Here is a 26,000-nt window from a genome sequence, read left to right as displayed (position 1 = left end):
CTAGCATCTCCACTAGCATCTCCACTGGCATCTCCACTGGCATCTCCACTAGCATCTCCACTGGCATCTCCACTGGCATCTCCACTAGCATCTCCACTGAGCATCTCCACTGGCCGTCTCCATCTTTCCTCCTCTCTCTATTCTCCTTGTAGCTCTTGAACCAGTAGCCTAGCCCGATCCGTTTTCCCAGACGTATCAATATAGTTTGGTCACTTATTTTGAGAAATTAAAAAATATATATATTTGAGAAAAGAAGGACCTTGCTCTTGCTCGCTGGATACAAAATAGGCAACAGTGTTCACAGAGTGAACTAGAGAGAAGTCTGAGTGCTTCTCTGGTGTGATGTGATCCTTTCGGTCTAATTTGCATAAACATTGTGATTGGATGATAGCTATGGAGGTTATTGAATCAGGATAAAATGATCTCTTCGAGCTCATTAACGATAGAATGTTCGTATTTGAACATTGCCCGAAAGGCCAGTGTCGTTGGCCAATGACAGGACTAGAAAGATGTGGAATGTAGTTGCTGAACTGAGACAATAACCAGGCTATAATAGACAGACCTATCCTGACAATCTTTAGAAAATGTGCCACTTTCTTGGAATACATTTTTGTGTTGTAAATGCATGAGCCACAGTAACAACCATTGAAAGTCAATGTGTTTTATTTCTATGGTCACAACATTGACATTAGACAGTAGCTTAGTCCAAATATTATTCTCCTAGATGGAATACTCATCACACTCTTTGGTGACAGCTGTAGAGAGATTGGTGATGGACCACATCTAATAGTTGGCTGGCCATCCACACGACAGTCCTGATTGGTCCTTGCAGACTCTGGGACTGGAATATGAGTTGGCTGGCCATCCACACGACAGTCCTGATTGGTCCTTGCAGACTCTGGGACTGGAATATGAGTTGGCTGGCCATCCACACGACAGTCCTGATTGGTCCTTGCAGACTCTGGGACTGGAATATGAGTTGGCTGGCCATCCACACGACAGTCCTGATTGGTCCTTGCAGACTCTGGGACTGGAATATGAGTTGGCTGGCCATCCACACGACAGTCCTGATTGGTCCTTGCAGACTCTGGGACTGGAATATGAGCGACTCTCGTCCACAATGCTTTATTTATTTATCTAATTTTGAGTTGAAATCATGACTGGCCGAAACGTCATGACTTTAACTCAGAATCAGGTCAATAAAACATCAAGATTTTAATTGTGAGCAAGAGTCGCTCTTGTTTACTTCAGAATGCTCCTTTTGATTTATTTGGTTGCACCTCGTCTCACGTTCGGTTGAGTGCCTCCTACTCCTCTCCAGGGGCGGGGACAACCTGAAGTGATGTTTTTTTCAAAATGGTGGACAATGTCTGACTCACTACATTATTTCCCTTTTATCTCTCATCCTTCCCTCTCTCTCTCTCTCTCTCTCTCTCGCTCTCTCTCTCTATTCCCTTTCCTGGAACTTGCCGATGTCCTACTCAGGTGTCCAATTGGTTCGGCAACAAGAGGATCCGGTACAAGAAGAACATCGGCAAGTTCCAGGAGGAGGCTAACCTCTATGCAGCCAAGACAGCGGTGACGGCAACCCACGCCGTGGCAGCAGCCATCCACAGCAGCCAGGCCAACTCACCCACCACGCCCAACTCTGGTAGGCACACTTGGTGGTAAGACCAGAGTCGTATGTATATGTTGTGGTAAATGTGTAAAAAAAATAAAATAAGGGAAATGTTTACATTTCACGGTAACATATATATATATATAATATAATAATAATATAATATAATATAATATATATATATAATATAGATTTGGATAGTAACACAGAAGTGCTGTTCGATACTTAACAAAAGTGATGATTTCTGGCTGCTGTTATTGCTGCTTGCTTGTTTCTAGTTTTTTCCTACTCTTGTAATTTATTCATTTTTCTTTTGTTATTTTGTTTTCATTGTTTCACTTATTCAACTTTCTAAGAAGTAATATTGTAGTAATATTGTAGTAATATTGTAGTAATATTGTAGTAATATTGTATCAAACATACGGCCCAAGGGATCCAAAAAATAAATAAAACCATCTATATACATTAAAAAAATAAATGAAAACTGTTTATAAATGATATTGGACCTACATTTATACAGTCTTTTCACTCGGTCCAGGTTGCTAACAATCACTGAAATGAAAGCTAGACAGTCAAGGAGCATAAAAAATTCTCCAAACTATGGTTAGAGGGCAATTTTTTTTCTCACCATTTTGACTGACAATTGTTTGGTCCATTTTGACTGCAAGGAAATATACAGTGCCTTGCGAAAGTATTCGGCCCCCTTGAACTTTGCCACATTTCAGGCTTCAAACATAAAGATATAATATATTTTTTTGTGAAGAATCAACAACAAGTGGGACACAATCATGAAGTGGAATGACATTTATTGGATATTTCAAACTTTTTTAACAAATCAAAAACTGAAAAATTGGGCGTGCAAAATTATTCAGCCCCTTTACCTTCAGTGCAGCAAACTCTCTCCAGAAGTTCAGTGAGGATCTCTGAATGATCCAATGTTGACCTAAATGACTAATGATGATAAATACAATCCACCTGTGTGTAATCAAGTCTCCGTATAAATGCACCTGCACTGTGATAGTCTCAGAGGTCCGTTAAAAGCGCAGAGAGCATCACGAAGAACAAGGAACACACCAGGCAGGTCCGAGATACTGTTGTGAAGAAGTTTAAAGCCGGATTTGGATACAAAAAGATTTTCCAAGCTTTAAACATCCCAAGGAGCACTGTGCAAGCGATAATATTGAAATGGAAGGAGTATCAGACCTCTGCAAATCTACCAAGACCTGGCCGTCCCTCTAAACTTTCAGCTCATACAAGGAGAAGACTGATCAGAGATGCAGCCAAGAGGCCCATGATCACTCTGGATGAACTGCAGAGATCTACAGCTGAGGTGGGAGACTCTGTCCATAGGACAACAATCAGTCGTATATTGCACAAATATGGCCTTTATGGAAGAGTGGCAAGAAGAAAGCCATTTCTTAAAGATATCCATAAAAAGTGTTGTTTAAAGTTTGCCACAAGCCACCTGGGAGACACACCAAACATGTGGAAGAAGGTGCTCTGGTCAGATGAAACCAAAATGGAACTTTTTGGCAACAATGCAAAACGTTATGTTTGGCGTAAAAGCAACACAGCTGAACACACCATCCCCACTGTCAAACATGGTGGTGGCAGCATCATGGTTTGGGCCTGCTTTTCTTCAGCAGGGACAGGGAAGATGGTTAAAATTGATGGGAAGATGGATGGAGCCAAATACAGGACCATTCTTGAAGAATGGTCCTGCAAAAGACCTGAGACTGGGACGGAGATTTGTCTTCCAACAAGACAATGATCCAAAACATAAAGCAAAATCTACAATGGAATGGTTCAAAAATAAACATATCCAGGTGTTAGAATGGCCAAGTCAAAGTCCAGACCTGAATCCAATCGAGAATCTGTGGAAAGAACTGAAAACTGCTGTTCACAAATGCTCTCCATCCAACCTCACTGAGCTCGAGCTGTTTTGCAAGGAGGAATGGGAAAACATTTCAGTCTCTCGATGTGCAAAACTGATAGAGACATACCCCAAGCGACTTACAGCTGTAATTGCAGCAAAAGGTGGCGCTACAAAGTTAACTTAAGGGGGCTGAATAATTTTGCACGCCCAATTTTTCAGTTTTTGATTTGTTAAAAAAGTTTGAAATATCCAATAAATGTTGTTCCACTTCATGATTGTGTCCCACTTGTTGTTGATTCTTCACAAAAAAATACAGTTTTATATCTTTATGTTTGAAGCCTGAAATGTGGCAAAAGGTGGCAAAGTTCAAGGGGGCCGAATACTTTCGCAAGGCACTGTAACACATTTTGAATACGACCCTCCAGACCTCTGTAAAGACTGAATGAGGAGGCAGAATGAGTTTGACACCCCTGTGACTGTGGTACTGCTAGGGATAGTTGGGTGGCAGGTTGCTAGGGATAGTTGGGTGGCAGGTTGCTAGGGATAGTTGGGTGGCAGGTTGCTAGGGGTATTTGGGTGGGTGGTTGCTAGGGGTAGTTGGGTGGGTGGTTGCTAGGGATAGTTGGGTGGCTGGTTGCTAGGGGTAGTTGGGTGGGTGGTTGCTAGGGGTAGTTGGGTGGGTGGTTGCTAGGGGTAGTTGGGTGGGTGGTTGCTAGGGATAGTTGGGTGGCAGGTTGCTAGGGGTAGTTGGGTGGGTGGTTGCTAGGGGTAGTTGGGTGGGTGGTTGCTAGGGATAGTTGGGTGGCTGGTTGCTAGGGGTAGTTGGGTGGGTTGTTGCTAGGGGTAGTGGGGTGGGTGGTTGCTAGGGGTAGTGGGGTGTGTGGTTGCTAGGGGTAGTTGGGTGGGTGGTGGGCGGGAGGGAGGGAGGGACATCTGGCATTGTTTGTTAAAATTGCAAATGACAATTAAATATTGATAATAAAAATCAACACAACGAATTATTAAAATGTTCACGCTCTGACGTCAAATCAAACCTAAGCCCATTTTTTTTTTTTTATCTTCATTTAATGTTCTATAGCAGTTCTTACAATTCCAATACAATTGATGTAGGCAATGAGACTCGGGGCTTAATAAAGTCATGATGGGAGGTTTTCAAGTCCCTTCCATTTTCTTTTATCCAGGCTTCCAGATGAAAGATGAGGAATTTCAACTGGACTCTGCTGAGAGCAAAAACTCCCTTTTAACCAACATGTTCAGCGCCGGTACTGATTCAGGAAACCTTTTATGTGTTGTGGTCATTCATCCCACCTAGAACTATAGTCCTTCCATCGGTCCCTTCTCACACCCCCGACCATAGTGGAAGCTTGTCTCCCTCTCCACCACCTCAACCTGAATTCAATTTGTTTCATTTAGGATATGAGTACGCTAGTTCCTGTTTAGGTTGCTTCATTTAGGATATGAGTACGCTAGTTCCTGTTTTGGTTGCTTCATTTAGGATACGAGTACACTAGTTCCTGTTTAGGTTGCTTAATTTAGGATATGAGTACGCTAGTTCCTGTTTAGGTTGCGTAATTTAGGATATGAGTACGCTAGTTCCTGTTTAGGTTGCTTCATTTAGGATATGAGTACGCTAGTTCCTGTTTAGGTTGCTTAATTTAGGATATGAGTACGCTAGTTCCTGTTTAGGTTGCTTAATTTAGGATACGAGTACACTAGTTCCTGTTTAGGTTGCTTCATTTAGGATATGAGTACACTAGTTCCTGTTTAGGTTGCTTCATTTAGGATACGAGTACACTAGTTCCTGTTTAGTTTGTTTCATTTAGGATATGAGTACGCTAGTTCCTGTTTAGGTTGCTTCATTTCGGATACGAGTACGCTAGTTCTTGTTTCGTCTCTCTTCCCTCGGTCCTTACTCTCTCTGTTTTCATCTCCCTTCCCTCTGTCCTTACTATCTCTGTTTTCATCTGTCTTCCCTCTGTCCTTACACTCTCTGTTTTCATCTCTCTTTATTTTGTCCTTTCTATATATACAGTCTTCTTGTTTTGGATAGTTTAGTTGTTCGCATGTATGGATCAGTGAGTGTAATGTAGTGTGACGTTGCCCCTAGTCGCATATCTTGGGGTCAGTTTAGCACTTCCCCCACTAATGGTTAAGATTAGGATTGGGTAAAGGGAAGCTGATCCTAGATCTGTATGTGTTCTTATATTCAGCTACTTCCATCTCTCCTCTCCAGGTTCCTCTGCCTCTTTTAGCCTCCCTAACTCTGGGGACATGTTCATGAGCATGCAGAGTCTGAATGGGGCCTCTTACCAGGGGGCTCAAGTCGGAGCTAATGTGCAGTCACAGGTAGGTCAGGGTGAGAGGTCAGGAAGAGAGGTCAGGGTTCAAGGCTTACTTAAGGGTCACATACTATTGACTGTACTATTGGGGTCAATACCCTTTAAAAAAAAATTGGAGTCATTCCATGAATTGGAATAATGGAGACAATTTGGCCTTCACTTTCTCTGAGGATTTCGTTGAATTCATGGAATGATTTTGAGTTGGAATGAGATTGGACTTCAACTCAAAACTGTAGCAATTCATTGATAGTCGACAGGTAATGTCCAGTCTGGGTACAGCAGGACATTCTACTGTAGGTTATGCAGCTTGATTATTTATTATCTTAGAAGGTGTTCGTCAGGTGTAAGAAATATGGCTTTAGATATTATAGACCTTTTGACATATTTCTGTATTTCTATGACAGTATATTGTAGATTACAGGTTCTGTTATTTGAGAAGGTAGAGTGTCTGGCTTTGACTTGAGCTCTTGGGCTGGGATTCCCCACTTTCTTTACTTACCTGTCCCATGTCTGTTCTATACTGTCCCATGTCTGTTCTTTACTGTCCCATGTCTGTTCTTTACTGTCCCATGTCTGCTCTTTACTGTCCCATGTCTGTTCTTTACTGTCCCATGTCTGTTCTTTACTGTCCCATGTCTGTTCTTTACTGTCCCATGTCTGCTCTTTACTGTCCCATGTCTGCTCTTTACTGTCCCATGTATCTCTTTACTGTCCCATGTCTGTTCTTTACTTTACTGTCTCATATCTGTTCTTTACTGTCCCATGTCTGTTCTTTACTGTCCCATGTCTGCTCTTTACTGTCCCATGTCTGTTCTTTACTGTCCCATGTCTGTTCTTTACTGTCTCATGTGTGTTCTCTATTGTCCCATGTCTGTTCTTTACTGTCCCATGTCTGTTCTGTTCTATACTGTCCCTTGTCTGTTCTTTACTGTCCCATGTCTGTTCTTTACTGTCCCATGTCTGTTCTTTACTGTCCCATGTCTGTTCTTTACTGTCCCATGTCTGCTCTTTACTGTCCCATGTCTGCTCTTTACTGTCACATGTCTGTTCTGTTCTATACTGTCCCATGTCTGTTCTTTACTGTCCCATGTCTGTTCTATACTGTCCCATGTCTGTTCTTTACTGTCTCATGTCTGTTCTTTACTGTCCCATGTCTGTTCTTTACTGTCCCATGTTTGTTCTTTATTTTACTGTCCCATGTCTGTTCTTTACTGTCTCATGTCTGTTCTGTTCTATACTGTCCCATGTCTGTTCTTTACTGTCTCATGTCTGTTCTGTTCTATACTCTCCCATGTCTGCTCTTTACTGTCCCATGTCTGTTCTTTACTGTCCCATGTCTGTTCTTTACTGTCTCATGTCTGTTCTGTTCTATACTCTCCCATGTCTGCTCTTTACTGTCCCATGTCTGTTCTTTACTGTCTCATGTCTGTTCTGTTCTATACTGTCTCATATCTGTTCTTTACTGTCCCATATCTGTTCTATACTGTCCCATGTCTGTTCTGTTCTATACTGTCCCATGTCTGCTCTTTACTGTCCCATGTCTGTTCTTTACTGTCCCATGTCTGTTCTTTACTGTCTCATGTCTGTTCTGTTCTATACTCTCCCATGTCTGCTCTTTACTGTCCCATGTCTGTTCTTTACTGTCTCATGCCTGTTCTGTTCTATACTGTCTCATATCTGTTCTTTACTGTCCCATGTCTGTTCTATACTGTCCCATGTCTGTTCTATACTGTCCCATGTCTGTTCTGTTCTATACTGTCCCATGTCTGTTCTGTTCTATACTGTCCCATGTCTGTTCTATACTGTCCCATGTCTGTTCTATACTGTCCCATGTCTGTTCTGTTCTATACTGTCCCATGTCTGTTCTGTCCTATACTGTCCCATGTATGTTTTTTACTGTCCCATGTCTGTTCTTTACTGTCCCATGTCTGTTCTGTTCTTTACTGTCCGATGTCTGTTCTTTACTGTCTCATGTCTGTTCTGTTGTTTACTGTCTCATGTGTGTTCTCTACTGTCCCATGTCTTTTCTTTAAGGTCCCATGTCTGTTCTTTACTGTCCCATGTCTGTTCTGTTCTATACTGTCTCATGTCTGTTCTGTTCTATACTGTCCCATGTCTGTTCTTTACTGTCCCATATCTGTTCTTTACTCTCCCATGTCTGTTCTTTACTGTCCCATGTCTGTTCTGTTCTATACTGTCCCATGTCTGTTCTGTTCTATACTGTCCCTTGTCTGTTCTTTACTGTCCCATGTCTGTTCTTTACTGTCCCATGTCTGTTCTTTATTTTACTGTCCCATGTCTGTTCTTTACTGTCCCATGTCTGTTCTTTACTGTCCCATGTCTGTTCTATACTGTCCCATGTCTGTCCTATACTGTCCCGTGTCTGTTCTTTACTGTCCCGTGTCTGTTGTTCACTGTTCCAGGTCTGTTCTTTACTGTCCCATGTCTGTTCTTTACTGTCCCATGTCTGCTCTTTACTGTCCCATGTCTGTTCTTTACTGTCACATGTCTGTTCTTTACTGTCTCATGTGTGTTCTCTACTGTCCCATGTCTGTTCTTTACTGTCCCATGTCTGTTCTGTTCTATACTGTCCCTTGTCTGTTCTTTACTGTCCCATGTCTGTTCTTTACTGTCCCATGTCTGTTCTTTACTGTCCCATGTCTGTTCTTTACTGTCCCATGTCTGCTCTTTACTGTCCCATGTCTGCTCTTTACTGTCCCATGTCTGTTCTTTACTTTACTGTCTCATATCTGTTCTTTACTGTCCAATGTCTGTTCTTTACTGTCCCATGTCTGCTCTTTACTGTCCCATGTCTGTTCTTTACTGTCCCATGTCTGTTCTTTACTGTCTCATGTGTGTTCTCTACTGTCCCATGTCTGTTCTTTACTGTCCCATGTCTGTTCTGTTCTATACTGTCCCTTGTCTGTTCTTTACTGTCCCATGTCTGTTCTTTACTGTCCCATGTCTGTTCTTTACTGTCCCATGTCTGCTCTTTACTGTCCCATGTCTGCTCTTTACTGTCCCATGTCTGTTCTTTACTGTCACATGTCTGTTCTGTTCTATACTGTCCCATGTCTGTTCTTTACTGTCACATGTCTTTTCTATACTGTCCCATGTCTGTTCTTTACTGTCTCATGTCTGTTCTTTACTGTCCCATGTCTGTTCTTTACTGTCCCATGTTTGTTCTTTATTTTACTGTCCCATGTCTGTCCTTTACTGTCTCATGTCTGTTCTGTTCTATACTGTCCCATGTCTGTTCTTTACTGTCTCATGTCTTTTCTGTTCTATACTCTCCCATGTCTGCTCTTTACTGTCCCATGTCTGTTCTTTACTGTCCCATGTCTGTTCTTTACTGTCTCATGTCTGTTCTGTTCTATACTGTCTCATATCTGTTCTTTACTGTCCCATGTCTGTTCTATACTGTCTCATGTCTGTTCTATACTGTCCCATGTCTGTTCTGTTCTATACTGTCCCATGTCTGTTCTATACTGTCCCATGTCTGTTCTATACTGTCCCATGTCTGTTCTGTTCTATACTGTCCCATGTCTGTTCTGTTCTATACTGTCCCATGTCTGTTCTTTACTGTCCCATGTCTGTCCTATACTGTCCCATGTCTGTTTTTTACTGTCCCATGTCTGTTCTTTACTGTCCCATGTCTGTTCTTTACTGTCCCATGTCTGTTCTGTTCTTTACTGTCCCATGTCTGTTCTTTACTGTCTCATGTCTGTTCTGTTCTTTACTGTCCCATGTCTGTTCTATACTGTCCCATGTCTGTTCTGTTCTATACTGTCCCTCGTCTGTTATGTTCTATACATTCCCATGTCTGGTCTGTTCTATTCTGTCCCATGTCTGTTCTGTTCTTTACTGTCCCATGTCTGTTCTGTTCTATACTGTCCCATATCTGTTCGGTTCTTTACTGTCCCATGTCTGTTCTGTTCTATACTGTCCCATGTCTGTTCTGTTCTATACTGTCCCATGTCTGTTCTGTTCTTTACTGTCCCATGTCTGTTCTGTTCTATACTGTCCCATGTCTGGTCTGTTCTATTCTGTCCCATGTCTGTTCTGTTCTTTACTGTCCCATGTCTGTTCTGTTCTATACTGTCCCATATCTGTTCTGTTCTTTACTGTCCCATGTCTGTTCTGTTCTATACTGTCCCTCGTCTGTTATGTTCTATACATTCCCATGTCTGGTCTGTTCTATTCTGTCCCATGTCTGTTCTGTTCTTTACTGTCCCATGTCTGTTCTGTTCTATACTGTCCCATATCTGTTCTGTTCTTTACTGTCCCATGTCTGTTCTGTTCTATACTGTCCCATGTCTGTTCTGTTCTATACGGTCCCATGTCTGTTCTGTTCTATACTGTCCCATGTCTGTTCTGTTCTTTACTGTCCCATGTCTGTTTTTTACTGTCCCATGTCTGTTCTTTACTGTCCCATGTCTGTTCTTTACTGTCCCATGTCTGTTCTGTTCTTTACTGTCCCATGTCTGTTCTGTTCTATACTGTCCCATGTCTGTTTTTTACTGTCCCATGTCTGTTCTTTACTGTCCCATGTCTGTTCTGTTCTATACTGTCCCATGTCTGTTCTGTTCTATACTGTCCCATGTCTGTTCTATACTGTCCCATGTCTGTTCTGTTCTATACTGTCCCTTGTCTGTTCTGTTCTATACTGCCCCATGTCTGTTCTGTTCTATACTGTCTCATGTCTGTTCTTTACTTTACTGTCCCATGTCTGTTCTATACTGTCCCATGTATGTTCTGTTCTTTACTCTCCCTTGTCTGTTCTTTATTGTCCCATGTCTGTTCTGTTCTATACTGTCCCATGTCTGTTCTGTTCTTTACTGTCCCATGTCTGTTCTGTTCTATACTGTCCCATGTCTGTTCTGTACTGTCCCGTGTCTGTTCTGTTCTATACTGTCCCATGTCTGTTCTGTTCTATACTGTCCCATATCTGTTCTGTTCTTTACTGTCCCATGTCTGTTCTGTTCTATACTGTCCCATGTCTGTTCTGTTCTATACTGTCCCATGTCTGTTCTGTTCTTTACTGTCCCATGTCTGTTCTGTTCTATACTGTCCCATGTCTGTTCTGTTCTTTACTGTCCCATGTCTGTTCTGTTCTTTACTGTCCCATGTCTGTTCTGTTCTATACTGTCCCTTGTCTGTTCTGTTCTATACTGTCCCATGTCTGTTCTTTTCTTTACTGTCCCATGTCTGTTCTTTACTGTCCCATGTCTGTTCTGTGTTATACTGTCCCTCATCTGTTCTGTTCTATACTGTCCCATGTCTGTTCTTTTCTATACTGTCCCATGTCTGTTCTGTTCTTTACTGTCCCATGTCTGTTCTTTACTGTCCCATGTCTGTTCTATACTGTCCCATGTCTGTTCTGTTCTATACTGTCCCATGTCTGTTCTGTTCTATACTGTCCCATGTCTGTTCTGTTCTTTACTGTCCCATGTCTGTTCTGTACTGTCCCATGTCTGTTCTATACTGTCCCATGTCTGTTCTTTACTGTTCCATGTCTGTTCTTTACTGTCCCATGTCTGTTCTGTTCTTTACTGTCCCATGTCTGTTCTATACTGTCCCATGTCTGTTCTGTTCTTTACTGTCCCATTTCTGTTCTATACTGTCTCATGTCTGTTCTATATTGTCTCATGTCTGTTCTTTACTGTCCAATCTATGTTCTGTTCTTTACTGTCCCATGTCTGTTCTGTTCTTTACTGTCCCATGTCTGTTCTTTACTGTCCCATGTCTGTTCTTTACTGTCCCATGTCTGTTCTTTACTGTCCCATGTCTGTTCTGTTCTGTACTGTCCCATGTCTGTTCTGTTCTTTACTGTCCCATGTCTGTTCTATACTGTCCCATGTCTGTTCTTTACTGTCCCATGTCTGTTCTGTTCTATACTGTCTCATGTCTGTTCTTTACTGTCCCATGTTTGTTCTATACTGTCTCATGTCTGTTCTGTTCTTTACTGTCCCATGTCTGTTCTATACTGTCTCATGTCTGTTCTATACTGTCCCATGTCTGTTCTATACTGTCCCATTCTGTTCTATACTGTCCCATTCTGTTCTATACTGTCCCATTCTGTTCTATACTGTCCCATGTCTGTTCTATACTGTCCCATGTCTGTTCTATACTGTCCCATTCTGTTCTATACTGTCCCATTCTGTTCTTTCATGTTTGTCTTTTGTTGTGGCAATTGTTATTGTCATTTTGTATTGTTCTTTCAAAATGATGGAGGGAAGGTGAGAAGGCATTGACATTCTCTCACTTCGTCTTTGTCTCTCCCTCCCTCTCTTTCTGCATTTCTCCCTCTCTCCCTGTCTCTCCCCTCTCCCACTCTTTCTATCTCTCTCCCTCCCTCTCTATCTCTCCCTCTCTCTCTCCCCCTCTCTCTCTCTCCCCCCCTCTCGCCCCCCCTCCCTCTCTCTCTTTCCCCCTCTCTCTCTCTCTCCCCCCTCTCACTCCCTACCTCTCTCCCTCTCTCTCTTTCCCCCCCTCTCTCTCTCCCCCCTCTCCCTCTCTCTCTTTCCCCCTCTCTCTCTCTCTCCCCCCTCGCTCCCACCCCTCTCTCCCTCTCTCTCTTTCCCCCTCTCTCTCTCTCTCCCCCCTCTCACTCCCTACCTCTCTCCCTCTCTCTCTTTCCCCCTCTCTCTCCCCCCCCCCTCTCGCCCCCCCCTCCCTCTCTCTCTTTCCCCCTCTCTCTCTCTCTCCCCTCTCACTCCCTACCTCTCTCCCTCTCTCTCTTTCCCCCTCTCTCTCTCTCTCCCCCTCTCGCTCCCACCCCTCTCTCCCTCTCTCTCTCTCCCCCCTCTCGCCCCCCCCCCCCTCTCTCTCTCTCTAGGGGGATACCATACGCCATGCTATCAGTCAGACGGTCGGATACAGTGATGGGCTACGGCACCCCATGTACAGTCCTCACAGTCTAAATGTAAGTGTAAATCATGATCATGACAATGTCTGCAAATATGTCATATCGTCGCAATGATGGTGACGACGACATTGGTGATAATGACTCCTCCTGAAATCATTTTCATGTTAAAATCCCATTCACCCAGGGTTAGAAAATCCTAGGACCCAAATAGTATTTCTAGAGTTGTATGTTGCACACGTCGTCTCCCTCCACCACCCTTCCTCTGTATTTGAATGCAGTTAGTTAAGGGTGGGGTGATCGGGGGGCAGGATTGTAAAATAGGACCTGCAGGGTAATCTCTGTTTGCCAGGGCTCCCAAACCCTTTTCAGTGAGCCGCCAGTGTGATCAAACCGTAGAGCAAATATACGACAGGCGAGATTAAGGACGGCCCATGTGATGACAAAGATAAATGTATGACTTCATACTAACACTCGCATCCACACCCCAGCCATTTAAATGAGAAAGAGCAAGCGAGCTTCATTCCATTTATGAAATGCATTTTATAATACCCCCACAGCCATATGAAACGGGGGCTTTTTACTGGTGTATCTGTGTTTTCATTTAACTACTTTGAAATGCTTCTGAGAGCGAATTTGCAGTCCATCTTCTTATCACGGTAATGAAATATGAAACTGGAATTGCCTGCAGCCTTGTACAGATGCGGCTATGGTCTTTCCTGATGAGCTCTGATAAGACCCTTCTTCTTCCTGCACCAGACAATCTGAGCTACCGTGGTAAAGATACATTTATTGGTGGAGGATGAGCCGCCGCGACGGAGAGAGAGAGAGGGGGAGAGAGAGGGGGAGAGAGAGAGAGAGAGAGGGAGAGAGAGAGAGAGAGAGAGAGAGAGAGAGAGAGAGAGAGGGGGAGAGAGAGAGAGGGGGGGGGGGAGAGATTGAGAGAGGGGGGGGGAGAGAGAGGGGGAGAGAGGGGGAGAGAGAGGGGGAGAGAGAGAGAGAGAGAGGGGGGGAGAGAGAGGGGGAGAGAGAGAGAGAGAGAGAGGGGGGGGGGAGAGAGAGGGGGAGAGAGAGAGAGAGGGGGGGAGAGAGAGAGAGGGGGGAGAGAGAGAGAGGGGGAGAGAGAGAGAGAGAGAGGGGGAGAGAGAGAGAGAGAGAGAGAGAGGGGGAGAGAGAGAGAGAGGGGGAGAGAGAGAGAGGTGTACTGACTCTTCCTTTCGCTCAACCCCCGACACAGAGAAACATTTGCATTTGCATTTGCTGTCAGCTCTCTAGCAATGAAAGGGGGAAGTAGGCTGCGGACTGGTTTTCTCCATTACACCGTTTCCCGTCTGGTATAAATGGAGACAGCCTCAATGTCTTATGCTTCTTCTCAAGATTAGAACAGGTTTCTTTTCTGTTGTAGAGGTGTTTTTTTCCGTTGTTGTGTAATGTTACATAAAATACATACACACACGGCTGGTATGTTCATGATGTATTTTGGGGGAAGAACAATCAAATTCAGCACTCAAAGAGTACCACTACCTGAAATGTCTTCTTCTTCCATTGGACATGATCAAAACCGACACCGCAACAAAACACACAAACGTGTGAAAACACACAAAGGCGCGTCGTTAGGAGCACTCCCACAACAAGGTGTCGTTTTTTGGGTTTTCCGGAGTACCCTTTCTTGCTCCAGGCGGTGTAGGCGATGTGCCAACCTCGAGCAGCTTCAAAGTGTAGCGTTTTGCACCCCCCCCCTGCCCTCGCACTCACAATTCCTTATTTAGGTCATGGCTCTCAGTCCATCACAGGGGAAGTGAGGGAAGCATGGCGGGTTGTGTTTGGCTGAATCACATAACTCACAGCCATGCTACGTGGTTTAGAAGGGAAGTCATCAGGATGGATTGGACAGGGAAGAGGACAGCACATTGGATATGAATGGTATGTCTAAAGACAGCCAGGGTCAGCTGCTCTGTCAAGATAAGAGTGTTGATGCTAAACAAAACCTACTATGAGTTATACAGATATAGTACAATATACAAAACATGTTGATCATGCTAAATATATTTTTTATGTACTATATTATTTCTATATTATTTTCAATATATTGACAACATGTTAACTTTTTCTAATTTATGCAAGGACAATGTTTCAATCTGTGATTTTTTTTAAAACATTTTTTAAATCAAATGCTAGGCCAAAACCCTATTCTAACCCCATTCCTGACTCGACGATAAGGAAAATCCTCCTCCCGTCACTTCCTTTCAGTGTTTCCCCTTAAAGTTGTTACCCGCGGTGGTGTCCCCTCCCGTCTTCATAACTGACACTAGAATTTGCAGCGACAACCACTAAAGCAATCCGATAAGACATTGATTTCACCACTCGCCTCCAATGACCAGGACGCGGGGCAAATTTGTCAGCAAGAGACCCTGTCTGGGGATGTCAGTGGTAATGCAATGGGGCTTACCCCCGCCGGCAGACACCATGTCGGATCTCTCTCTCTCTCTCTCTCTCTCTCTGTTTGTTTCCTAGCCCGGCCATGTGTGCGTTATTGTGGGTATACACTCAATCTGACTGCTGAAAGAGGGAAGCAATGGGCCCCTTCCAAACCAGATTGTGACAACAAGCTTTATACTATTGGATGTTCATTTGGGTATTGAGTTTAATTACATTCTAAATGTAATCCACCCTGAACTATGATTGTCAGTTGTGGCTCGGTTGCTTGAAGACCCGATCAAATCATCCTCCTCAGTTGTAACTTTACCTGTTTTTCAAGAAGTAACCCTTGCACTCTCTCTCTCTGTGTGTCTCTCTCTCTCTGTTTCTGTCTCTCTCTCTCTCTATATATATATATATATATATATCTCACACTCTCTGTTTCTCTCTGTCTCTCTCTCTGTTTCTCTCTGTTTCTCTCTCTGTTTCTCTCTCTGTCGCTCTCTCTCTCGCTCTCTCTGTTCCTGTGTCTGTCTCTCTGTGTCTCTGTCTCTGTCTGTCTCTCTGTTTCTGTCTCAATGTCTCTCTCTCTCTCTTTCTCCATCATGTAGGGTAACGGGGGATGGCACGGTGCACCTACTCCCTCCTCAGTGACGTCCCCAAACGAAGGGCCAGGCAGTGTGCACTCTGATACCTCAAACTGACCACCTCACTGATCGTCTCTTTTCCACCTAATATGCTACCGTGCCCTCGACCAATGTGACTGAACCAAACAGAGGCCAAACAGAACCAATCACCTCCCTCGACTGAGTCTAACCCCTCCCCCCTTCACTCCAGACAATGTCGGCCATTTTGTAAAATCCCATCCAATAACCTTCACAGTCAAGACTGATATGATTGGATACAGCTTTTAGCAACATTTTTCTGAACATAAATATATATTAACTGACAGACCGACGAGTTGGGGTTCTGAATGGGAAGTCTAGAGAAGATAACAGTAGATTTATTCAAGTAAAAACTGAAGCCCGTGCATCTCTCTCAACCCTCCAGATCTACTCTTATGGCCCCTTTTTGTTCTCTATTTGGGCCAACTAAGACTGAAGGCAACGTACACGTGGTCCAATGGATTTTCTTCTGCCAGTATCACTATACAACTGTTGTGGGGACAGCGGAATCATTTAAAGTTGCAGGTGCCCAACTGACGGAAGGTCAACGCTTCAATGGACTTAGGATGGCTGCAGCTCTAGTGGGCTCTTTTGTTTTTCTGATACTAACATCCCGGATTTAACAATGTTTTGTGGGTTGACACGATGAAGGACATTTAAAAACGGCAGCTTTTGTTGTTGTTGTTGTTGTCATGCTCTTATTCTCCAACATGAGTCCTCTTGCTGAACATGAATTTCTACACCTTTTTTTGGACACTGTGCATTCTGTTTCGAATGGATATAATTCAGTCGTTTGATAGTATTCACTCCGATACTGTCCCAAATTCATATTTGTATGATCATGTGTCACCATATCTATACAAATTACATGTACTAATAGTAATACCATTTGAGGAGTTCCCCCGAGAATTGTGTGTCAAAACAGAGCTGTAATGATTTACCTCATGAAAATGACGACGTTTCACCATTTCAAACGGATGTTTAGTAACTTAAGAGTGCTACCTCTTCTTAACCTCATCACTAGCATTACTAGCATCTGACTATTCTAAATCCCCATTTTATGTTTGTTTTACATGTCTTGTAATTAGCTCTTGTACTTTTGATCTTGTTGGGGGGGGGATTGCTGCATTATTGCAACTTTACTAAATGCCAGATTAACGCTTAGCAGTAGTGTTTAGTTAAAGAACAAAAGGTAAATTTGAGCCATTCAACCAAACTAGGAGGCCGCTACGGTACTAGCTTCCCAAAGAGCTAGTCACGTGACCTGTCATTTTATGGGAGTGTATTAATTGAACATGATCCATAAATGTCAGTGGTGGAATTTACTAGAAGCCTGTATGGATGTGAAAGGTGACGTATCCCCCCCCCCCACACACCTACCCAACCCCCATTTCCACTTGTGGGAATACAGGCTGTGGGGGTACAAAGACACATGTACGGTCGTACACACCTCACAGTATTCCCACAAGGGGAAATAAGCCACTTTTTTTAATTTTATTTTTACATGTAAGAAACATGTATGTTCACCACCAAACAGTGAAACTGTTGTAAATACCCGAAGAACATTTTGAATGTTGCTGATTTTGTTACTTATCCTCTTTAACTATATGAATGAAAAGACATAGAGGTCTCAGTTCCCAAACCTGTGTATTTCAGACTCTTGTTTCACAGTTATGTTTTTCTTGCCTCCCTTATTTTTATTTTGTATCATGGCCATTTTGAAACTGAATGAAGTCCTGATAAAACAAAAAAATATATAAAAAAAATATTTGTGGCAGTGGTCCTAATGTATTAAATATGTTTCATTTGTAACCGCACTCCGTGGAGGATTCGGACCCCCAAACGAGTCCTCTGTGCTAGTTTGTGTAGTTTCAAACACAAAAAAATAAACTTTTGCTTTAATGCTTTGAGTCACTGTACTTTCTCCTCAGCACACCGAATTATCTCCTCAAGGTAAATGCTTTTGAGTCGCTGAATTATCTCCTCAGCACAGCGAATTATCTCCTCAAGGTAAATGCTTTTGAGTCGCTGAATTATCTCCTCAGCACAGCGAATTATCTCCTCAAGGTAAATGCTTTGAGTCGCTGTACTTTCTCCTCAAGGTAAAGCGGTGTCTAAACTCTTCTCCTTCCAACTCATTGGACCAGTATTCTACACTACTGATTCGATCCAACAGTAAGTCATTCCACAATACAAAAAGCCATTCAGTACTAGACAGAGGTACTGGTTGGAGAACATTCCATCACAAACCTTCAAATGACCTTGTGGGACTTTTTCCAAGCCGTTAAAAGAAGTGTTCCAAGCCGTTAGGAGAAGTGTTCCAAGCCGTTAGGAGAAGTGTTCCAAGCCGTTAGGAGAAGTGTTCTAAGCCGTTAGGAGAAGTGTTCTAAGCCGTTAGGAGAAGTGTTCCAAGCCATTAGAAGTGTTCCAAGCCATTAGAAGAAGTGTTCCAAGCCGTTAGAAGAAGTGTTCCAAGCCGTTAGGAGAAGTGTTCCAAGCCGTTAGAAGTGTTCCAAGCCGTTAGGAGAAGTGTTCCAAGCCATTAGGAGAAGTGTTCTAAGCCGTTAGGAGAAGTGTTCCAAGCCATTAGAAGAAGTGTTCCAAGCCGTTAGGAGAAGTGTTCTAAGCCGTTAGAAGAAGTGTTCTAAGCCGTTAGAAGAAGTGTTCCAAGCCGTTAGAAGAAGTGTCCCAAGCCGTTAAGAGAAGTGTTCCAAGCCATTAGGAGAAGTGTTCCAAGCCATTAGGAGAAGTGTTTCAAGCCATTAGGAGAAGTGTTCCAAGCCGTTAGGAGAAGTGTTCCAAGCCGTTAGGAGAAGTGTTCCAAGCCGTTAGAAGAAGTGTTCCAAGCCGTTAGGATTGTTCCAAGCCGCTAGGAGTGTTCCAAACCGTTAGGAGAAGTGTTCCAAGCCGTTAGGAGTGTTCCAAGCCGTTAGAAGGAGTGTTCCAAGCCGTTAGAAGAAGTGTTCCAAGCCGTTAGAAGAAGTGTTCCAAGCCGTTAGGAGTGTTCCAAGCCGTTAGGAGAAGTGTTCCAAGCCGTTAGGAGTGTCCTTGTGGGAGCCTGGTTGACGGTTCGCGCTAAGGAGCAGTTGTGGTATTAAAGGGTTGTGACTCTAAAAGGTAGAAGTGCTCGTGTAATGAAACAGACTCTTCTTCTCAGATGACCTCGGCTGGTGGGTGACAACATTGCTTTAATAGTACTAAATGTGTCAACAGCCCATTGGCAACAGTTAAAAAGCTATTTGGGGCTTAATTTAATTTGAGTGCTCCTACAAGTACCTTACAGAACCACGAATTTCTATTGTGAGGGTGTAATTTTTGACAGTGAATTAAGGTTTGTTTTTAGGACATAAAGGACAATGGATCATGATGGTACGGTTCAAGATTTTGCATAGCCCAAGATGTTCTATTGGCCGATACACAAAACGTCATCCAACTGAATGGCGTAGGGAGAATGTCATTGCCTCAGTCATTTTATATGCTAGGTGATAAAAACGGGGGAAAAACTAGATTGTGAGCGATAGAACCGTGTCTGGAAAACATAATCTGCAATGCTTTAAATGGGAATACTGCAGACATGCATGTAGAAACATGCACACACACACATATACACACACACAGACACAGACACAGCAGACCATAATATGTAGCAGTGTTTTCACTGCCATTCAGACCCTGTCCATTCTGTGGCCACAGATATACAAGAGGGTTGAAGAGAACACTGTGGATCCCTGTCAGTGAAATAAGCTCCACACTGTGACAAAGGCCAACAGTAGCTGTGCCAGATTCAGAGAGACAGAGAGCACAGCAGGCTATCGCTGGACAGCCAGAATGACCAACATAGAAGGCCACGAGACAGCCTAATGTCCAAACCTCACTGCCCCTGTTATGTCGATCGTAATCAGAGAATGATCGTAACAAATTTTACACACCAAATCCTACGAATTGCCCTGAGGTCAAGTTGAAATAGCAAGCAGAGACTTCTGCTAACACTGTCAGCGGAGTTCCCCGTCAGCTTTCAGCTCCATGCTGCCTGGCTTCCATCACCCAAGTGTACGAGGAAACAAGCCAGGCACATTGTTGTTTGGTTTTTTTTTTGGCAGGATTAAGACATTTGGAAGAAAAGGCTCAACCAGTGAATTCATGTTTGTAACAAATGGCAGTGTTGGTGGTGTTGTACAAACATCAACAACAACAACAACAAAAAGAAATCTGGAAAACATGCCAAGAGGTAGGATTTGTTCTTAAGATGTGGTTCTTACAATGTTTGAAGCTCCTCTTTTTATTCGGGACTTATCATCCCCGGTTTGGTAATTAAGAATAAACAATTCCCTTTTCTACTATAATATGTTAATGATCCAGAAGATATAAATGGTATTGCACACACACACACACACACACGCACGCACGCACGTACACACACACACACGCACACACACACACACACACACACACGCACGCACACACACACACACACACATAAAATTGCTCAAATAAACAACATTGTCAACTTCAGGGATAAAGCAGAGAAACACTAATTCAGGAAGATTCTTGTTCAAGGTTAATTAACACAATATATTCCTAATGAAATGAAGCATGTTCCACATGCATCATTAAATATGAAAATCAAGAATTTTACTTTGTAATCCTGAACTCTAGAAGCCAATTGTTGAAGAGCTCGAATACCGAACACAGAATATGCCATATGGTTTTAATCTTTGATTAATTGCTTTCGAATAATGTTCATTGAGCGTAATTTCATATTTCAATGGAGTACCGTAATGATTCCACTCTTCTCTGCTAGATAACAAGACATGATTACATACTGTATGTTATCTACATTTACATTGTAGTCATTTAGCAGACACTCTCATCCAGAGTGACCTACAGGAGCAATTAGGGTTGAGTGCCTTGCTCAAGGGTACATCGACAGATTTTTTAGATTTAGTGTATGGGTAAGGGTTAAGGTAAGTGATATTTTTGGGGGATTTTTTATTTTTTTATTTTAAGGGTCAAGGTTTTTATTTAATTAGGCAAGTCAGTTAAGAACAAATTCTTATTTACAATGACGGCCTAGGAACAGTGGGTTCAGGAGCAGAACGACAGATTTTTACCTTGTCAGCTCGGGGATTTGATCCAGCAAGCTTTTGGTTACTGGCCCAACGCTCTAACCACTAGGCTACCTGCCGCCCCAAGGTTAGTGTATGGGTTAGGGTCAAGGTTAGTGTATGAGTTAGGGTCAAGGTTAGTGTATGGGTTAGTGTATGGGTTAAGGTTAGTGTATGGGTTAGGGATATTTGATATATTTTTTTTAAGGTGGTACATCAGCTTTAATACTGCAGATAGATTATGGCTTCTGTCAATGTAATTGTCTACATCATTTCCAATCCCCTACATCTTTGTTTTTATAAATATATACAGTATATTTTGCCTCCCCAGTCCTTTTCCCCCACAACTTCATCAAACATTGTTGAATGAGTTTCCTGTATAACAATATATTATATCTCTTCTGCTAAACCATTACAATTATAACTTAACTTATTTCACCGTAATGAGATAGAAGTTTCAATTCTATTTATAATAATATATGTTTGTGAACGTACCATTAAAACGTACCATGATGATTGAGTGTCCGTATAGCTGTACATTTGCACTGCTACTTGGTAAACCTCCAATTGTTCTCCTCTATTCCACCCGCTAAAACCTCCCCCCCCCCCCCCCATCCCAAGGATGGATTGTCATCCCAGTGACTGGCAGACCACCCCTGTCCACCTGGATCAAAGGGTCTTTGAGAGATTGGGACCCATCCTTTATGAAGAGCACACAGTGCCACCTACAGAACAGAAGCAGATTAACTGACAAAAAGCATTTCAAACACCCTACAGTTATTTTAAATTTAAAAAATCTACTTTTTAAATGTTTTTAATCTTGCATATCTTAATTAATTAATAATATGCGTAGTAATGTAGGCACTTCATATGAAGGATCGTTATCTTTAACCAGGACTGGCATTACAACATTTTTTATTTTTTAAATTTTAATTGCAAGAAATTATTATTTTGGTTCATCCAATACTGTCCCTACCACCATTACCCCTTAGCAACAGATGTGGGATACATACACACACTCATCCCACCATTCCCCTACAAAACAACCACAAAGCTCAGATGTTCAACAGTTGTTTCATCCCCAAGCCCAACTCAAGAGAAGGGGCCAGCAGCAGACCACCCTGAATCCTGATGCTGGATTTATTCTGAAATTAAGCAGTGTTGGTCCTGGTTGATTCTGGATGGGAGACCAGATGCTGCTGGAATTGGTGTTGGAGGGCCAGTAGGATCCTCTGGTAAAAAATAAATATCCCATTGCCCCAGGGCAGTGATTGGGGACATTGCCCTGTGTAGGGTGCCGTCTTTCGGATGGGACGTTAAACAGGTGTCCTGACTCTCTGTGGTCACTGAAGATCCCATGGCACTTATCGTAAGAGTAGTGGTGTTAACCCTGGTGTCCTGGCTAAATTCCCAATCTGGCCCTCATACCATCATGGCCACCTAATCATCCCCAGCTTCTAATTGGCTCATTCATCCCCCCTCATCTCCTCTGTAACTATTCCCCAGGTCGTTGCTGTAAATGAGAACGTGTTCTCAGTCAACTTACCTGGTAAAAAATAAAGTATTGAATACAGTAGGAGCAATTTGTGTATTGCTCCGTTGTTAATTGACCGGTATAAGCCACTGGTGTGTAGGTTTCTAATAAGTAGATGTTTTGAGATTCCAGCCCGGTTTAAGAACTCGTAAATGGAATGAAATTCCCTTTTTATGCACTTTTTCTGACCTTGAACTTAAGCATGAGAATAGCGTGATATTCATATGTTGTTCATTGTGGGTGGAAATTGAATAAATTAAGGTGTCTACAGATACACTATATTCTGACCTTGAACTTTATTCCCTCAAAATTCCATCACCTTCGTGTGAGAAGAAACCATGGGTAAGATCTAGCGAACCTACCGGTTCCAAGTGGAAAAAGCATCTACATAATTTTTTCCAATATAAATAACACCATTCTTCATGCTGCGCTAATTTACAACTTGATGAGAGCTATTGATAATAGCTAGCTACTGTAGGTAAATGAGTAATCCGTTTGGAAAGGGGAATTGTAAATATAAATGTCACTTGTTTTAGATATATTTGACCTTATAATTGCTGGAGACAAATGTGAAACCAGTCATCAAGTATGGCAGGAAACTGACATGTCAACTTATGAACTTTCCCACAGTAAAGTTTAAATGTGAAATGCTGTGCCATTATGCATTATTTAAACTGTAGAGCCTTTTAACTTGCAGGGATGTGCACTGTCAAATGTCTTAATTATAGGCACCCCGACTTTCTCTGTCTCCTGTTTCTATCATGTTAAATGTTAGCCACTAACAGTATCGACCATCAGCAGGCCTAATAACCACACATATTCAACTGCCAATTTACTGTTAGTTCCCTTCAGTTGGTACAGCCTACATCATCATTCCATTTAATTACATTGTTTAATTTACCTTCATTTGTTTCCTCTGATGCCGAGGATCATTAGTAACAGGTGATAATATGGAAATAAAAAACATGTTGGCTAATTAAATCATTATGAAGCAGAGCGCAGACCAAGCCTTAATTGTTTGAACCGTATGCATGGCGCAGTACTTGGCTGTGACATCACAGAGTTCCATGGTTAGTGCAGGCAGTAGACGAGGGTGTAGCCTATACTTGGCTGTGACATCACAGAGTTCCATGGTTAGTGCAGACAGTAGACGAGGGTGTAGCCTATTCTTGGCTGTGACATCACAGAGTTCCATGGTTAGTGCAGACAGTAGACGAGGGTGTAGCCTATTCTTGGCTGTGACATCACAGAGTTCCATGGTTAGTGCAGACAGTAGACGAGGGTGTAGCCTATACTTGGCTGTGACATCACAGAGTTCCATGGTTAGTGCAGACAGTAGACGAGGGTGTAGCCTATACTTGGCTGTGACATCACAGAGTTCCATGGTTAGTGCAGGCAGTAGACGAGGGTGTAGCCTATACTTGGCTGTGACATCACAGAGTTCCATGGTTAGTGCAGGCAGTAGACGAGGGTGTAGCCTATACTTGGCTGTGACATCACAGAGTTCCATGGTTAGTTCAGGCAGTAGACGAGGGTGTAGCCTATACTTGGCTGTGACATCACAGAGTTCCATGGTTAGTTCAGGCAGTAGACGAGGGTGTAGCCTATACTTGGCTGTGACATCACAGAGTTCCATGGTTAGTGCAGGCAGTAGACGAGGGTGTAGCCTATACTTGGCTGTGACATCACAGAGTTCCATGGTTAGTGCAGGCAGTAGACGAGGGTGTAGCCTATTCTTGGCTGTGACATCACAGAGTTCCATGGTTAGTGCAGGCAGTAGACGAGGGTGTAGCCTATTCTTGGCTGTGACATCACAGAGTTCCATGGTTAGTGCAGGCAGTAGACGAGGGTGTAGCCTATACTTGGCTGTGACATCACAGAGTTCCATGGTTAGTGCAGACAGTAGACGAGGGTGTAGCCTATTCTTGGCTGTGACATCACAGAGTTCCATGGTTAGTGCAGACAGTAGACGAGGGTGTAGCCTATACTTGGCTGTGACTTCACACAGTTCCATGGTTAGTGCAGACAGTAGACGAGGGTGTAGCCTATACTTGGCTGTGACATCACAGAGTTCCATGGTTAGTGCAGACAGTAGACGAGGGTGTAGCCTATTCTTGGCTGTGACATCACAGAGTTCCATGGTTAGTGCAGACAGTAGACGAGGGTGTAGCCTATACTTGGCTGTGACTTCACACAGTTCCATGGTTAGTCCAGGCAATAGACGAGGGTGTAGCCTATACTTGGCTGTGACATCACACAGTTCCATGGTTAGTTCAGACAGTAGACGAGGGTGTAGCCTATACTTGGCTGTGACATCACACAGTTCCATGGTTAGTTCAGACAGTAGACGAGGGTGTAGCCTACTATTGTACACTATTCTCCCTACTATAATTATATGTACACTTATCTTCCAACATTACCATGAATTAAAGAACTGAATGTGGCTATTTTCAAAATGAATCAAACCACCGTTTTCTTTCTTTCGTGTGTAAAGCCTCTCCAAGCCAGTTTTTTATGATTCAGAAGTACTTTCCTAACCCTAAATAATCTACAAGATCAGAGTATTTTTAAATATGATAATTGCTGCTGAATCCGAGACAAATATGCTCATATTTAGATGACTTTCTTTCATTGATCCCTAATATATCTCAACCTGTTCTCTCTATATATTCTATTGAGTCTGTCGCCAAAATACTAACTAAAAGGTACACTATATTTAAAGGGATGGCTTCAGATAAATGTCCTGAAAACCCTATTGAATGAAAACTCCACGAGAAAATATGTTGGCTGGCATGTGGAAGGGTTTTCAGCGGTTTAATCAAATGTATTCAGGGCACGCAAGGGAACCACGCCTGCAAAGCCTGTTACACACCTTCATAATATGGAATCGGAATCGGACCTATGCAAATAGTTAACTGTTAGTACCGGTAGAAAATTCTGTCATTTGCAACATGCATTTGAAAAGCATCATAGTATATTTTCATCAAAATGCTTCAGGTTTCTTAAAAAAGAAAATTATTTTATTTTTATCTAAACGTATAAACAAGTTTACTATCCGCAGGACCTGGCAACCCATCATTACGCACACCTGGCAACCCATCATTACGCACACCTTGCAACCCATCATTACGCACACCTGGCAACCCATCATTACGCATACCTGGCAACCCATCATTACGCACACCTGGCAACCCATAATTACGCACACCTGGCAACCCATCATTACGCACACCTGGCAACCCATCATTACGCACACCTGGCAACCCATCATTACGCACACCTGGCAACCCATCATTACGCACACCTGGCAACCCATCATTACGCACACCTGTGTCTCATCGTCAGTCACACCTGGACTTCATTACTCCCTTGATGACCCTTTATAGAGCACTCTTCTGTCATCAGCTTGTTTATGTTTCTATGTCAGACGCGGCTCTTGTTTTGTACCGCTGCATGTTCGTTATTATTAAACTCACTGACTGCACTTACTTCCTGACTCCCTGCGTCTTCGTTCACAATACTTAAAACATGTAAATACTTCCAACATGTGAAATCATTCATAAATCAGTAACATCTTTTT

General features: G+C 42.8%; 1 protein-coding gene across 6 annotated transcripts in view; it reads left to right on the top strand.

Moving 5' to 3' along the window:
- The window catches only part of LOC139408284 (pre-B-cell leukemia transcription factor 3-like), a 69,807-nt gene extending 52,124 nt beyond the window's left edge, over positions 1 to 17,683 (top strand). For 2 of the 6 annotated variants that reach the window (XM_071151991.1, XM_071151990.1), the window contains 5 exons: positions 1,486 to 1,651; positions 4,676 to 4,756; positions 5,728 to 5,840; positions 12,672 to 12,758; positions 15,728 to 15,957. In XM_071151991.1, the coding sequence (XP_071008092.1) occupies positions 1,486 to 1,651; positions 4,676 to 4,756; positions 5,728 to 5,840; positions 12,672 to 12,758; positions 15,728 to 15,820 (540 nt within the window). In that variant the 3' untranslated portion in view covers positions 15,821 to 15,957. Of the gene's footprint in view, positions 1 to 1,485; positions 1,652 to 4,675; positions 4,757 to 5,727; positions 5,841 to 12,671; positions 12,759 to 15,727 lie in introns of all 6 variants that reach the window. The other 4 variants (XM_071151992.1, XM_071151993.1, XM_071151995.1 and 1 more) reach the window with 4 other exon arrangements.
- Positions 17,684 to 26,000: the final 8,317 nt, after the last annotated feature.

Source organism: Oncorhynchus clarkii, chromosome 5 (genome assembly GCF_045791955.1).
Source record: "Oncorhynchus clarkii lewisi isolate Uvic-CL-2024 chromosome 5, UVic_Ocla_1.0, whole genome shotgun sequence".
NCBI lineage: Eukaryota > Metazoa > Chordata > Actinopteri > Salmoniformes > Salmonidae > Oncorhynchus > Oncorhynchus clarkii.
Note: the sequence above shows the minus strand (reverse complement) of the source record. Positions and strands in the feature narration are given on the sequence as shown.